At 52.4% G+C, this 16,321-nt stretch overlaps 1 protein-coding gene across 1 annotated transcript; it reads left to right on the forward strand.

Annotated features, from left to right (window-relative positions):
* Window positions 1-3,195: 3,195 nt before the first annotated feature.
* rin1b (Ras and Rab interactor 1b) lies at window positions 3,196-14,486 on the forward strand (the record flags this gene model as incomplete). Its single annotated transcript, XM_084451543.1, has 12 exons — window positions 3,196-3,342; window positions 4,566-4,680; window positions 4,820-4,892; window positions 5,409-5,500; window positions 5,595-5,773; window positions 5,938-6,186; window positions 6,674-7,301; window positions 9,370-9,533; window positions 10,021-10,162; window positions 10,306-10,437; window positions 11,077-11,243; window positions 14,160-14,486. 12 exons carry the CDS (start codon window positions 3,196-3,198, stop codon window positions 14,484-14,486), a joined length of 2,415 nt encoding a protein of 804 aa, XP_084307669.1.
* Window positions 14,487-16,321: the final 1,835 nt, after the last annotated feature.

Genomic DNA, 16,321 nt, shown 5'->3' on the forward strand with positions numbered 1-16,321 from the left:
CTGCTGTCTTCTGTCCCCTCATCTCTCTCCTCTCCTCCTCCCTGCTGTCTTCTGTCCCCTCATCTCTCTCTCTCCTCTCCTCCTCCCTGCTGTCTTCTGTCCCCTCATCTCTCTCCTCTCCTCCTCCCTGCTGTCTCCTGTCCCCTCATCTCTCTCTCTCTCCTCTCCTCCTCCCTGCTGTCTTCTGTCCCCTCATCTGTCTCTTTCTCTCTCTCTCTCCTCTCCTCCTCCCTGCTGTCTTCTGTCCCCTCATCTGTCTCTCTCTCTCCTCTCCTCCTCCCTGCTGTCTTCTGTCCCCTCATCTCTCTCTCTCTCTCCTCTCCTCCTCCCTGCTGTCTTCTGTCCCCTCATCCCTCTCTCTCTCTCTCCTCTCCTCCTCCCTGCTGTCTTCTGTCCCCTCATCTCTCTCTCTCCTCTCCTCCTCCCTGCTGTCTCCTGTCCCCTCATCTCTCTCTCTCTCTCTCTCTCTCTCCTCTCCTCCCTGCTGTCTCCTGTCCCCTCATCTCTCTCTCTCTCCTCTCCTCCTCCCTGCTGTCTTCTGTCCCCTCATCTGTCTCTCTCCTCCTCCCTGCTGTCTTCTGTCCCCTCATCTCTCTCCTCTCCTCCTCCCTGCTGTCTCCTGTCCCCTCATCTGTCTCTCTCTCCTCTCCTCCTCCCTGCTGTCTTCTGTCCCCTCATCTGTCTCTCTCTCCTCTCCTCCTCCCTGCTGTCTTCTGTCCCCTCATCTGTCTCTCTCTCCTCCTCCTCCTCGCTGTCTTGTAACTGTCCCACTGTTGTGCTCGTGGTTCTGGTGGTTCTGGTGGTTCCGGTGATTCTGGTGGTTCTGGTGGTTCTGGCGGTTCTGGTGGTTCTGGTGGTTCTGATGGTTCTGGTGGTTCCGGTGATTCTGGTGGTTCCGGTGGTTCTGGTGGTTCCGGTGGTTCCGGTGGTTCTGGTCTTCAGGTCTCTGTAATTCTAAAGACTGTCACATGATCGCTAAAGCTTAAGATGAAAAAGAGCACTTTTCTGTCGCTTACTGTCTCTGTCTCTCTCTCTCTCTCATCTCTCTCTCTCTCTCTCTCTTCATCTCTCTCTCTCTCTCTCTCTTCATCTCTCTCTCTCTGTACATTTCTCTCTCTCTCTCTCTCACTCTATGTAAATGTCTCCCTCGCTCTCCGTCTGTCTCATCCTCTGTTTTCTTCTCTCCCTCTGTGGGTATTACAGAAATTATTTTCAGTGTGTGTGTGTGTGTGTGTGTGTGCGCGCGCGTCTATGTACTGTGTGTGTGTGTGTGGGGGGGGGGGGGGGCTAGAACAGACATGGAAGTGGGGGGTCTTTCTCACCCAGGAAGGTCTCTCTCTCTCTCTCTCTCTCTCTCTCTCTCTCTTTTTACCTCTGCCTTCTCTCTCCTGGTCTCCCTCTACCTCTATTTCCATCTCTGTGTGCATCTCTCTCTTTCTCTCTCTCTCTCCCTCTCTCCCCTTCTCTCTCTCCCCCCCCCTTTCTTTCTCTCTCTCTCTCTCTCTCTCTCCCTCTCTCTCTCCCTCTCTCTCTCTCTCTCCCCCCCCCATTTCTTTCTCTCTCTCTCTCTCTCTCTCCCTCTCTCCCCCTCTCTCTCTCTCTCTCTGTCTCTCCTACCCTCTGTTGTTGTTTTAGTCATGGAGGGCACAGCATGAGTGTGTGTGGGAGAGTGTGTGGGAGAATGCGCGTGTGTGTGTGTATGCGTGTGTGTGTGTGCGTACACACACGTGTTCACTAGCATGTGATTCACATGTTTGGAGTCAACATGGAACGGGTCGCATCCTGGTCGGGGTTCAGTCCAGACGCAGAGGCCTACATGGCAACGAATGTCACATTACATCACACAGTCATTCAGCAGACGCTTTTATCCAAAGCGACTAACAATAATTGCATTTAACGTAGGAAAAGCCAATGTACTACTACTCGCCAGAACTCACAAGTGCATCTCCTTTCTAAAACAAGTATGTAACACAGCGCATGACGAATAAACCCAAGTCATCTTGCGTGGCCCCCACACAAACACAATTATCCTCAAAACATCTGATATAGGAACGACTGATTTCTAGTCAATCCCAAACCGCAGTGCTGCGCGTTTCGAGGAGTTTCGAGTCGAGTGTGAAATTGTGAATCGCATTACGAGGGAGAAGATGTCTACTCTAAAAGACCTCACCCAAGAGAACACGAGAGACGCTTGACGTAATCAGCAAACATCCTTACGTAACCTTCCTCTGGTGCGTCTGAACGCTTTCTCTTCCTGAGGGCTCTGACCCCAAACTGAAGCTTCGTAGCGGCGTTGAGTAACGCCGGAAAGATGGCTGCCTCTATAAGGTTTCTCCCTGCTGTTGAACACCCTCTCTGATGCAAGGTACCGTGGGAGGCGACATGCGCGCCAGTACAGATGAATACTTCAAAAGAGGCAGTTTATAAATAACTTTTGTTTTGTATGCAAGGCACTGAAAGTCACACAAAAAGCTTTTCTGGAAATAAAACACGACTCTGCCTCATTGATTTGGTGCTCTGGCCTCCAGTCCTATCCTTCACTACCAGAGGGACTGATGTCAGGGGGGGGGGGGGGTGTGTGTGTGTGTGTGTGTGTGTGTGTGTGTGTGTGTGTGTGTGTGTGTGTGTGTGTGTGTGTGTGTGTGTGTGTGTGTGTGTGTGTGTGTGTGTGTGTGTGTGTGTGTGTGTGTGTGTGTGTGTGTGTGTGTGTGAGAGAGAGTCTGTGTGTGTGGGGGAGGGGGGAGTTTGTGTGTGTGTACGTGTTTGTGTGAGTGTGTGTGCGCGTGTTTGTGTGAGTATGTGCGTGTGTGTGTGAGTCTGTGTGTGTGTGTGTTTGTGTGAGTGTGTGTGTGTGTGTGTGAGTCTGTGTGTGCGTGCAGGTGCCGGGGTGTTTCGCCGAGTGGGAATGCCTGGTAGGATGTGTAGGACTCTGTTACCACGGCAACCATCTGCCGCTACGCTCGCAACTCTCTCCAGCAGCCCACACAATGTCGCCACGGTGACAGCCAGCTCGCAGTTCTGAGAGAAGAAGAAGAGAGAGAGAGGAAGAGAGACAGAGACAGTGAAAGAAGAAAATTGTGTGTGTGTGTGTGTGTGTGTGTGTGCGTGTGTGTTTGTACATCTGTGTGTTTGTACGTGTGTTTCTGTGTGTGTATAGCATATACAGACCTGTGTGTGTGTGTGTGTGTGTTCTAGATGCAGGCAGAGCCAGGCTGCCCCAGGTCTGACTTCCAGCAGAGCTTCAGTGTGCTGGACCGCCTCCTCCTCACTCACTCTGTCTGGCTACAGCTGTCAATCAACGCCGACTCCGCCCACTACATCCTGCTGAGAGAACCAATCGGGGTGAGGACCAATCAAATCAGCCCTCCGCCGAAATCCACCAATGAAATCTGTCAAACAATCCATCAATCAAATCAAAATGTATTTATAAAGCACGTTTAAAACGACAGCAGTTGACCAAAGTGCTGTACAAAGGTGAGTCCCAGGTAAAAACATCTCAACAAAAACAAGGAAATTACAGGAAACAATACAGACATTGAAGGTAAACAAGGCTTGAGCACAGACTGGTTAAAACGCCAGGGAGAAAAGGAGGGTTTTAGGGAGGATTTAAAAAAACTCGAGTCTGGGAGGATCTAATGTGAAGGGGCAGGTTGGAGGTTAGGGAGGTGGAGGAGGTTAGGGAGGAGGAGGTTAGGGAGGTGGAGGAGGAGGTTAGGGAGGTGGAGGTTAGGGAGGTGGAGGTTAGCGAGGAGGAGGAGGAGGAGGTTAGGGAGGAGGAGGAGGAGGTTAGGGAGGAGGAGGAGGAGGTGGAGGTTAGGGAGGAGGAGGTGGAGGTTAGCGAGGAGAAGGTGGAGGTTAGGGAGGTGGAGGTTAGGGAGGAGGAGGTGGAGGTTAGCGAGGAGGAGGTGGAGGTTAGCGAGGAGGAGGTGGAGGTTAGGGAGGAGGAGGTGGAGGTTAGGGAGGACGAGGAGGAGGTGGAGGTTAGGGAGGAGGAGGTGGAGGTTAGCGAGGTGGAGGTTAGCGAGGAGGAGGTGGAGGTTAGGGAGGACGAGGAGGAGGTGGAGGTTAGGGAGGAGGAGGTGGAGGTTAGCGAGGTGGAGGTTAGCGAGGAGGAGGTGGAGGTTAGCGAGGAGGAGGTGGAGGTTAGCGAGGAGGAGGTGGAGGTTAGGGAGGAGGAGGTGGAGGTTAGGGAGGACGAGAGGCGCAAAGGCCCTGTCGCCTCTAGACTTCAGTCAATGAAATCCTTCAAATATCCTCCAGCTTTACCAGCTCGGTTTTGACTCGAGGGACCTCGTGGGCAGGACTTGCTTTTTGGATTTCTCAACTATGGGCCCAAAACAGTTGAAGGGCCCATATTGCATGGCCCCTCTAAAGTACTACAGATAAACACTCATTTAAAAGTATCATGATCGTTTCTTTCTTGTGACTTGTTATTGACGTGAATGACTAAGCCCTTTGACTATGCCACAAGAAGGGGCCCCCTGAGCTCTTGGGCCCCTGGGCCGGGGCCCCTGGGCCGGGGCCCGGTAGACCCGTTGGGTCATGTGTCTTTGCCTGTGCTCCAGACGTTCCTGGTTCGCAAGTGCAGCCGGACGCAGAGGAAGGTGGTGTGTGTGCGGGTGACCTCCGACAGAACGGCGTCCGCAATCAAGGAATGTTTCGTATGTGAGGAGGACTCAAGTGAGTGTAACACACACACACACACACACATCACGAACAACCCGCTATCTGTACTACTGCATATCTGAAATAGAAATAAAAGACGTTTGACAGATATCCGTAATGCTGCCTGTCAAATCTCTCCCTGTCCAATCACCAGCCTTCGCCTTGGAAAGCTCCGCCCTCGGCTTCCCGGACCTGTGCCGGCTGGTCGCCTTCTACTGCATCAGCCGGTACGCTGACTCCTCCCACTCTCCTCCACCTCCCTTTCTCTCCCACCTCCCTCTCTCTCTCTCTCCTCCCTTTCTCTCCCACCTCCCTCTCTCTCTCCTCCCTCTCTCCTCCACCTCCCTCTCCCTCCCACCTCCCTCTCTCTCTCTCTCCTCCCTTTCTCTCCCACCTCCCTCTCTCTCTCTCTCCTCCCTTTCTCTCCCACCTCCCTCTCTCTCTTTCTCCCTCTCTCTTCCACCTCGCTCTCTTTCCTCCCTCTCCCTCCTCCCTCCCTCTCTCTCTTTCTCCCTCTCTCTTCCACCTCGCTCTCTTTCCTCCCTCTCCCTCCTCCCTCCCTCTCTCTCTTTCACCCTCAGAGACGGTTTTACTGAAAACTCTGCAGGCTTAGTTTGACATTTCACCAACTGCCCACCAGTGGACTTTCGTGATTGTCTCCCTCTCTCTCCCTCCCACTCTCTCCCTCTCTCTCTCTCTCTCTCTCTCTCTCTCTCTCCCTCTCTCTCTCTTTCTCTCTCCAGGGATGTGCTGCCATTTCCTCTCCAGCTCCCAGAAGCCATTGCCCAGGCCTCCTCCCACAGGAAACTGGAGGCCATTTCACACATGGGCCTCGGTACGGGAAAAAAAAAAGAACATCGATGGGCATGGGTTCGAATACCCACGGGACCTCCCACGCGTTGGTTTTAACGTCTCATATCCATCTCTAGAGTTCTGGAGTCCCCCGAGTCTTTCGGACCTCCAGAACGGGCCTGGCGACCAGCTGGCTCCACCCGGCACCAGGACCAGCCAGGACCCAACGGCAGTCTCCCAGGATCTGGCTGCCATGCTGGGGCGCGGCAGAGAGGGGGCGCTCTGCTTCATCAACCCCCTCTTCCTCCAGCTGGAGGTAGAACATGTCGCCCTTAAAGGGATATTACACTCAAATCCCTTCTCGTTCCACCGTTATGGTCTCAAAATGTTAGCATTTTCGATATGGTAACTGTGTGAGATGACCCCTGACCCCTAGCCTGAATGCTAACCGCTAACGCTCTGACACCCCTGTCTCTACAGCAGCGGCACCAGCAGGCTGTCCACCAGGGGGCGTCGAAGAGGCGCCACCGCTTCGAGCGCAGCATGAGGGTCCGCCTCTCCTCGGAGAGTTCCTTCAGCCAGTCGGAGGGGGGGGGGGGCGCGGCCCGGCCTCAGCCCCCAGAGGAGGCTCTCCGCCCGGGCGGGGGCGCTGAAGAGGACCCCCGCCCTCGCCGCCGGCTCCACGGAGGAGGAGGAGCCGGCGTCTCGACATCCGCCGCCGGTGAGAGAGTACTTCCTGTGTCTTTACTCGCTCGGTCACCGTCCCCTCTCTCTCTCTCTCTCTCCCTTTCTCTCTCCCTCCTTCTCTCTCTCTCTCCCTCTCTCTCCCTCCTTCTCTCTCTCTCCCTTTCTCTCTCCCTCCTCTCTCTCTCCCTCTCATCTCCCTCTCTCTCTCTCTCTCTCTCCCTTTTTCTCTCCCTCTCTCTCCCTCTCTCTCCCTCCTTCTCTCTCTCTCTTCCTCTCTGTCTCTCCCTTTCTCTCCCTTTCTCTCTCTCTCCTTCTCTCTCCCTCTCTCTCCCTCCTCTCTCTCTCTCTCTCTCTCCCTTTTTCTCTCCCTCTCTCTCCCTCCTTCTCTCTCTCTCCCCCTCTCTCTCTCTTCCTCTCTCTCTCTCTCTCTCTCTTTCTCCCTCTCATCTCTCTCTCTCCCTCTCTCTCTCATCTCTCTCTCTCCCCCCTCTCTCTCTCTGACTCACTCACTCCTCCACGTCGTCCCCAGGCCAGTGTCACCGGGTCCTGGGTGTGGGAGTCCCCCCGGTCCCTGGAGGAGGAGCTGGGTGTGGAGGTGGCGTTCCTGGCGCTGGAGGGCCGTCCGGCGCTCTCCCTGGCCGACCTGGACAGCGGCAGCTCCTTCAGCAGCCCGGACGACGGGTCGGAACCGGAGGCGGAACCGGAGGACGACCTCGGCCTCGAACCCGACCGCCGGCGCCACCGCCCTCCTCCTCCTCCAACCGGGACGGAGGCCCGCCGGCGCCCGCCGCTGCAGCGGTCCCGGGGCCGCGGCGGTCTGCACCGGGTCAGCGCCGCCTTCGTGTGCTACTTCGCCCCGGAGAAACGCCTCGCCCGGCTGGTGGAGGAGCTCTCTCAGGACCGCCGGTCCGCCTTCGGCGCCATGGTCCAGGACTTCCTCCAGGCGCAGAGGGAGGGGCTCGCCGCCCTGCTGAGGTCGTCGTCGTCCGCTTCCTCCTCCTCCTCCTCGCCGTCTTCTTCTTCCTCGCCGCCGCGACCGACCTCCGTGGAGCTGCTCCAGGGGCTGCGCCACTTCCTGTCCCAGGCCCGGAGCTTCCTGTTGGACAGCGGAGAGCTGGAGCCGCCCATCGACACCCTTGTGCCTGAGAGCGAGAAAGGTAGAGGTCAAAGGTTAAAAAGGTGCCGGGGTCATAGGGCAGCGGATTTGATGATCACAGAGATTACTGGTATGCCATTCAGAATGTGAGGGATGTGTATCATTTACACAACGCATTGAAGAAATTAAGTTTATACAAGGACAAATATTATTAGACGCTGTTAGCAAACATGTCAGTCACATCGGTTGGTAGTTAATCTCATTCGGTGTGTGTGTGTGTGTGTGTGTGTGTGTGTGTGTATGTGTGTGTGTGTGTGTGTGTGTGTGTGTGTGTGTGTGTGGCAGGTGTTTGATGAGATGTAGACAAAATGCCAATACAGCGCAGATGCGTAGGGGGTAACAGCAGCACCAAACAAAAACCCCCACACACACACAGTTGAGTTCATAATTGTCCCTGATTTAGGTCAACCCGGTCAAGTGAGCCATAACTCTGTCTGCCAAAAATACTTCTGCACGTTGATTTTTGACTGAGGGGTCGTTACTGTAGGTGTGTGTGTGTGTGTGTGATGTATGGTTGCCTGGCAGTGCTGAGGCTTGTGGAAAGAGAGGGGGAGAGGGAGAGGGAGAGGGGGAGAGAGAGAGGGGGGGGAGAGAGAGGCCACACTAGCTCTGGCTGTCTGCTGGTTTCTCTTCCGTTGCGTTGGTGGAGACATTTGCATTTTTATTTCTCCCCGTCGTTTATCATAAAAAGATATCACAGTCCCACGCGCACTTGAAGAGAAGCACGATTCCCACAGACGCAGGAGGGAGGGAGGGAGGGAGGGAGGAGGAGGAGAGAAAGAGAGAGAGAGAGACCAAGGGAGGCAGATATAAAGGGATATTGAGAGAGGGAGGCAGATATAAAGGGATATTGAGATAGCAAAGGAGTGGGATTGAGGTAGAACAGGTAAGGGATAGAGGGAGGGAGGGAGGGAGGGATTGAAAGAGAGAGAGAGAGGGAGAGAGAGAGAGGAGGAAGAGAAGGGAGTTGAGTATTGACACAGTATAGAGATTAACTAAACTGTGTGACAGTGTCGACCCCAATATGACATGATGTTTTTCACCCACACTCCCTACTGGGCAAGCAGTGTACTGACAACTCTATCATCACACACTGTGTGTGTGTGTGTGTGTGTGTGTGTGTGTGTGTGTGTGTGTGTGTGTGTGTGTGTGTGTGTGTGTGTGTGTGTGTGTGTGTGTGTGTGTGTGTGTGTGTGTGTGTGTGTGTGTGTGTGTGTGTGTGTGTGTGTGTGTGTGTGTGTGTGTGTGTGTGTGTGTGTGTGTGTGCGCGCGCGCGCGCGTGCGTGCGTGCGTGCGTGCGTGCGTGCGTGCGTGCGTGCGTGCGTGCGTGCGTGCGTGCGTGCGTGCGCGCGCCTATTACAGCTAATATTGTCATTCTGTGTGCACGTGTTTGAATACAAGTTTGAAAGTGCATTTTCAACTGTGATGTGATAAATGTATCGTGTAGTTTGCTCTCTCATAATCATGTCATCATTACATAACAAAACAATCACTACATTGCTCTCTCATTCTCTCTCCCCCTCTCTCTCTTTCTCTTCCTCCCTCTCTCTTTCTCTCTCTCTTTCTCCCCATCTCCCTCTCTCTCTCCCCCCTCTCTCTTTCTTTCTCTCTCTCCCCCATCTCTCTCTTTCTCTCTCCCTCTCTCTCTCCCTCCCTCTCTCTCTCCCTCCCTCTCTCTCTTTCTCTCTTTCTCCCTCTCTCTCCCCCCTCTCTCTTTCTTTCTCTCTCTCCCCCCCATCTCTCTCTCTTTCTCTCTCCCTCTCTCTCTCCCCCCCTCTCTCTCCCTCTCTCTCTCTCCCTCTCTCTCTCCCCCCCCCTCTCTCTCTCTCCCTCTCTCTTTCCCCCCCTCTCTCTCTCTCTCCCCCCTCTCTCTTTCCCCCCCTCTCTCTCTCTTTCTCTCTCCCTCTCTCCCCCCCTCTCTCTTTCTTTCTCTCTCCCTCTCTTTCTTTCTCTCTCTCTCTTTCTCTCTCCCTCTCTTTCTTTCTCTCTTCCTCTCTTTCTCTCTCTCCCTCTCTCTCTCTCTCTCTCTCCCCCCCCCCCCCCCCCCTCTCTCTCTCTCTCTCTCTCAGACCTGGCTCTGGAGAAGGCCATGTTCGGCTGTGTTCTCCGGCCCCTGAAGACGCAGCTCTACCAGGCCCTGGTTCTGCTGCACGGCCTGGACGGCTCCACCCAGCGCCTCACCGCCGCCCTGCTCCGCCACCAGCAGGGGGCGCTGGAGCGCCTGGGCGTGCAGGTGGGAGCGCGTGTGTGTGTGGAATATTGTTCTACGATCGCCTTTTCCGCTGCGACGAGTAGAAACGGAGTAAAAGGAGTAGTAAAGGTTTATTTATGCTCCCTTTTCGTACGAAAATCTATCCGTCCGTTTCAAACGCTATAACTGTGACTGCCCACATACTTCTATGCGTCCTTTACGTCGGTTAAGTATACGTTGAATACATCCACTAGAGAGCGCTGAATACATCCACTAGAGGGCGCTGAATACATCCACTAGAGAGCGCTGAATACATCCACTAGAGGGCGCTGCAGTGTCACCCTTGGGAAACGAACATTGCTTTTATTGAACTTCAGAGGACTGGACAAAATACGGACAAAATGGCCGCAGAGTACGGACAGAAAGCTCTGTCCGTATCCGTGTGCGTTCTTTCTGTCGAGCGTAAGTGAGCCTTGAGACGGTCGTGTGTGTGTGTGTGTGTGTGTGTGTGTGTGTGTGTTCCTCGCAGGTGGGGGTCCCGGATACCAGTGGCGTGGAGAGGGCTCGCCACAAGCTGGGCCTCATGCGGAGGACGCACTCCCCCATAGACAAGGTGTTTCTGCTGCTTCAATTCTGCAAGTGTGTCCACAACGCCATGGGGTCCTTACACGGTGAGTGGCGGGGTGGGTTGGCCGTCGCAATGCCCGGTCAAAATCCGGGTCGACGTTTCGTTTTGATATCGTCAACACCGTAGCGCCGCGATCTTCCGCGGGATCGAATCGCAAAACTGCGTTTGTGTTCCACTTCCTCTCAGGACAGGAAGTGAGCCCCGAGGACTTCCTGCCGGCGCTGTCCCACCTGATCGTGCGGTGTAACAGGCCCCATCTGCTGCTGGAGGTTGAGTTCATGATGGAGCTGCTGGATCCGGCCTGGCTCAGCGGAGAAGGTAGGAAGCATGTGACCAATAAACATCCTCAAAGGCCCTACGAGGAGTTTCGGGAAGCGGAAGTGTTTTCCGCCCAAAAAGACCACATTTCCCATGAGCCTCTCCTAAGGTCGTAAACCTTAGCTAGAGATATCTCATGTAGCTTTAAATCTTTGAGGAAACGCATCATCTTTTGTGGTTGCGCCTTAAACATGTATTCAACTAAACTCATCACCACGGCACCTGCTTCCAGACCCCGCCCTCTGGTAGGAGGCATGCCGCCCCTGTAGATAAAACAACCCCCCCCCCCATGATTGGATGAACCGGCCCCGGTGGGCCAACACCCCCCCCCCCCACACCCCCTCTATGCGGACACACACACACACACATGCACACAAGCACTTCTTACACAAAAGTATTTTTAGAGGCTCTACCTCTTGCCTGTTTATTGTGATTTTTATTCTGATGTGATGTTGTACTATGATGGATTTTATTTGTCTGACTGAAGCAAAATGAATTTCCCTTGTGGACAATAAAGACATCTGATCTAATCTGATCTGATCTAATCTGATTTGATCTAATCTGACCTAATCTGATCTGATCCAGCGGTGATGGACACCCTGGCGTGTGATTTGACGCAGCTCTGCTCCGGCCCTCCAGGTGGGTACTACCTGACCGGGGCGTTCGCCAGCCTGTGTCTGATCCAGAGCCCGGAGGCGGAGCCGGCGCCGGGCCCTCTGGACCACCAGGCCCGGGAGCAGCTCAGGGCGTGGGGCCGCAGGCGCGGCAGGGAGGCCCTGGACCAGCGCCGGGGGAAGCAGAACCAGGTGGGTGGGGGGGGGGGGGGGGTGACCGAGCTCCACGGAACACCACTACCTCCCACTACCAGCAGGGTTTCAAGAGACGTGTGTGACATCGTAGATCAGGGGTTCCCCCCCCCCCCCCCCTTCGTAAAATCTCAGTGAACTTCCAGTCTGTGTTCATATGTGCGCAAAGTCCATCAATGAAGCGCTTCGCTAGTGTAGCAGTAATATTAATGTTGACACGATTCATAGTCTCACATTCATTTGTTGAGTTTATATGGTATTGTAGTTTATATGGTATTGTAGTTTATATGGTATTGAGTTTATATGGTATTGTAGTTTATATGGTATTGAGTTTATATGGTATTGTAGTTTATATGGTATTGAGTTTATATGGTATTGTAGTTTATATGGTATTGAGTTTATATGGTATTGTAGTTTATATGGTATTGTAGTTTATATGGTATAGTAGTTTATATGGTATTGTAGTTTATATGGTATTGTAGTTTATATGGTATTGTAGTTTATATGGTATTGTAGTTTATATGGTATTGAGTTTATATGGTATTGTAGTTTATATGGTATTGAGTTTATATGATATTGTAGTTTATATGGTATTGTAGTTTATATGGTATTGTAGTTTATATGGTATTGTAGTGACGTAAAGGCTTTTTGACCCTTCATCAGATATGATCATGTATTTTGTTAAAATTGCTGTTGCTGACATGTCAATAACATGATTCTTTGTCTGGCTAATATTAACGCCTCAAATTGTCTGGGGCCTGGCGCCCCCCTGCGATTGTTGGCGCCCCCCTAAGGGGGACCCGGACCCCAGGTTGGGAAACCCTGTGGTAGAGTGTGCCTCACTGACAGGGGGCCGGGTCTGGAGCCAACCACCTCTGGTTTGTAGCAGTTTCTCAGCTCCTACTAGTAAAGCCATTCTTTGTTCAGACTTATACCATAAAACACTGCTTTCACCGTCTTTGTTGGCTGTGGGCAAAAGTCGTGAGACGCAACCTTGTCGTCATGATTGGTTTTCCGTTCTTGGACACCGGCGGTCACCTGTCCTGACGCGCCCAATGGTCTGCTTCGCATAACCATCCGGGAACTCTCCATTGGAAACCGTTTGGAAAGGGGCGGGCGCTTTCAAAAATACCTGGCAGGCGATTGGATGAACCGTCTGTCTATCACGCGCTAACTTCAACCGCTCCTCGCTGTCGTCACACCTAAACCCGCCCAGCGTAGCCGTCTGCGTTTCCAATCCCTCCAATCCGCCGCCGATCGGCGAGGTCGTTTTCCGATCCGGCACAAACGGATCTCTATGGAGAGTGTCCATACTGATCGGCGGGAAGAAACGGAATGCGAGCTCGAGGGGAACCGGGATGGTCTCACGAGGCGGCCGGCGGTCCCCCCGTCACCCGCCGTCCCCACAACCCCCGGGTGGTCGGTCGTACGTGGCGTGGCTGGGGAGTCACATGACCTGCCTCCCCCCTCTTCAAATAGCGGACCCGACTCCCCCCCGCTGACAGTTCCTCCACCGGCGCAGGGTGAGAGCGGCGAGCTGAGTGCTATGAGGGAGTGGGCGGTCAGATAACATGAAATTTATCGAGCCGCAACCCACCCAGGCAGGCAAACACAATATGCATGCGGACGACGAGGAGCGCGGAGAGTCTGTAAGTCGCTGCCTTTTTTGGGGGGGGGGGGGAATATTGCTGCCGATGGTGGCGGAGAGCGTTTAGGATGCAGATTAGAGGTGTGCGTGTGTGTGTGTGTGTGCGTGCGTGTGGGTTTGTTTGAGGCAGAGAGAGTAGAGCTCTGTGTGTGTGTGTGTGTTTGTGTGTGTAAAAAGAAGTGTACGATTTGGAATGGAGCGTGTTAGTGTGTGTGTGTGTTATGAAGACAGGTTGTAGGTGGTTCTGTAATTATGTAATAGCTTTGTACAGAACATTTATGTGGGTTGTGTATCAAAGCCAACAGCATTTAGTATGGAAATGTCATATACAGTATATGTACAGGTCTATTGAAATGGAAAATGTCAGGTCTATTGAAGCAGAAAATAGGTAGGTAGGAAGGTAGGTAAGTAGGAAGGTAGGTAGGAAGGTAGGTAGGTAATATAGGTAGGTACGTACTTTAGTGATCCCTGGGAGTGAATTGCAGAAAGGTGGGTTTTGTCTCTGTGAATATGAAATATGAAAATCAGCTATAGTTGTGTGCGAAGAAACTAAATGTTGGTTGTGTGAGAGACAGTTCATTGTGATGATTGTGGTTCTGTGCATGTTTTGTAGGAGGCACTTGCAGGTTGTTAAGTTTATAATGGAAATCACAAAGCCTGTGCAACTGAAGGAATTAACCTTCTGCTGTTTAACATTGTAAAGCTCTGATCTCCTGGGTGACTGTGTTTGGAAAGATGTTTTTTATGCAAAGGATAAATGTGCAACTAACACGGGACTGTAACTCTCTCGTTGAATGTGTTTGTCCATCTGTGCTTCTCTCTCTCTCTCCCTCCCTCCCTCCCTCCCTCGCTCTCTCTCTCTCTCTCTCTCTCTCTCCCTCCCTCGCTCTCTCCCACTCTCTCCCCTCCCTCTGTGCTCACGTGTGTCTGGGCTCACATGTCTGTCTGCCTTTCTCTCTATCTTCCATCCCTCCCTCCCTCCATTTATCCATCCTCCACCCCTCCGTCCATCCCTCCCTCTATCCCTACATCCATCCATTTCTCCATCCATCCCTCTATCCTTCCATCCATCCATCCTCCACCTCTGCATCCATCCATCCCTACCTCCATCCATCCCTCCCTCTATCCCTACATCCATCCATCTCTCCATCCATCCCTCCCTCTCTCCCGCTATCCTTCCATCCATCCATCCATTTCTCCATCCTCCACCTCTCCATCCAACCCTCTATCCTTCCACCCCTCCCTCCCTCCCTCCCTCCCTCCCTCAGCGGTGTGTTCGGGTGCTGTTCCAGGATGGCGAGCGCAGTGCGGTGCGGACGCTGCAGTGGCGCTCCGGCCAGAGCAGCTCCGCCCTCGCCCAGCTGTGCGCCGCCACCTTCGCCGTGGACGACCCCGGGCGCTACGCCCTGTTCTGGCGCAGCGGCGGCGAGATGCGGGCGCTGCCCCCCCAGGCCCAGCCCCAGGACCTGGCCGGCCATGGCGAGGGGGGCGGGGCCTCGCTCTCCTACCTGAGGACCGACCACGACTTCAGCAAGATGCGCCGGCTCACCAGAGGGGGCGCTGTGGACCTGGGGGAGTCGGTGTGCGAGGAGTGAGGGGGAGGGAGGAGGAGGAGGAGTGAGGAGGAGGGAGGAGAAGACGACACGTAGAGTTACCTCTTTATTTCTTCCGTTCTCTCTCTCTCTCTCTCTTTCTCTCTCTCTGGCTGTCTTTCTCTGGCCGTGTCGGTTGATAACGCTGTGTTGTGTCTCGTTGTAGCCCCCACGACATGTCAAAACTGTAACATCCCCCCCTAGGGTGAACCTCAAACAGTGCACTATTTCTCCTTATAGTGCACTACTGGTCTGGCTATGGGCAAAACTAGTGCACTGTTCTACACAGGGGCTATCGTGATGCGTAAACAGTGCACTACGCCTCATAGCCAACAGTGGTCAAGGGTAGTGCACTACTGTAGGTAGTAGAGCACAAGTGTTTAATCGTACGTAGTGAACTATCTACCTAATGAGAAGCTGTCGTTTGAGCCTTAGAGGCCTGGCGATTAAGGGGAGTTTGGTTGTTTGGTTTATATTCACATCGCGTCCGCGTCTACCGGTCTGCTCCTTGTTCAAACCCTGATGTCGAAGGTTGGGGGTGCCCAAACATTACGTCCTGTGGAAATATTGCTACCGGAAGACTTGGAGTCAGGAAAACTTGTAAAACAATATTTTATACCGAGCGAGTCGAGACCAAACCTCAATACCAAAGTAGTCACAGGCTAGACGTAGGATTGTATGGTGACGAGGCGAAGGTGGACAATCTGTGTTGAAGATGGACTTGGTGGAAGGACTGATCAGATATGTAGAGAGCACACACACACACACAGTTCTCAAGAAGCCATTTTGTGATACTAGTTGGATGATGCCCATGTTGTACAACATGCCGTTAACATGACAGATGTGGGAGAAATGTTTTTTTGATTGTTTGTTTCTTTTGCAGTGAATAGAGCTGGTTTGTGGGTTTGCTGAATTTTCTTGTCACTAGATTTTTGTCAACGGAATCTTACTTCACAATGAAAAGACATATTTGTCTCACAAAAATGTTTCAAACAGTTTTTCCGTTGAACTTTCCATTCATATTTCTATAGAGATGATTTTACTATAGTGTTCCATGACAAGGAGGGCGGGCTTTGAGGAAGACAATCTGACCAATGTGAATAGACCTGGACCATGGCATACCTCGTGGTGATTGGTTGAATGTAAAGTCAGTCACTAGCGACAGGTGACTCCCATTGCAGGTGGTCTTACTCAACTGACTGTTCAATTGAGCTTTTATCAATAAAAGACCAACTATATATGTGATTATTCAAATGTGGAATAGACATTATACTGAATATGGATATGAGGTTTGAACAAATGTAACGTTTATATTTCATAACAATGACATATACTGAAAATTACTGCATGCTAGAATGTTTCATTTTCCGTAAAGGTTCAGAGAATGTGGTGTGTGATGCTGCATGTGTTGATTGTATGCTAAATAAGCCAACTTTTAAAGAGTACACACAATATCTTTGAATGTAAAACACATTGCTGTATTTTGTCACGTAATTCAAAATCGCAATAAAATTGCATTGTCTGTTCATAACGGGTTATATCCAGTGTTTGTGTATTACTGTACATTCGATGTCAGGGTAGCTGTTCCGTGTTCCGCCACTAGAGGGCAGCAAAGCCTTGCTTTTCAGTATCGTCCCCTTTGAATGCGCTGTCTTCACAACTGTATCACACAGGGAACTGTCAACGCCCAATCCCATTCCTCTCAGATCTACAGTCTCAGAAAGAGATGCCCGTTTTTTCAACATATTTATATATTCAGCTTTGTTCTCCGTCACAATAAGAGTAGTCAGTCATCAGAAACAGTTGTTTGACATTTCGTATTCCAGACAGTGGTGAAG

This window comes from Borostomias antarcticus (assembly GCF_949987555.1).
Source record: "Borostomias antarcticus genome assembly, chromosome: 17".
Lineage (NCBI taxonomy): Eukaryota > Metazoa > Chordata > Actinopteri > Stomiiformes > Stomiidae > Borostomias > Borostomias antarcticus.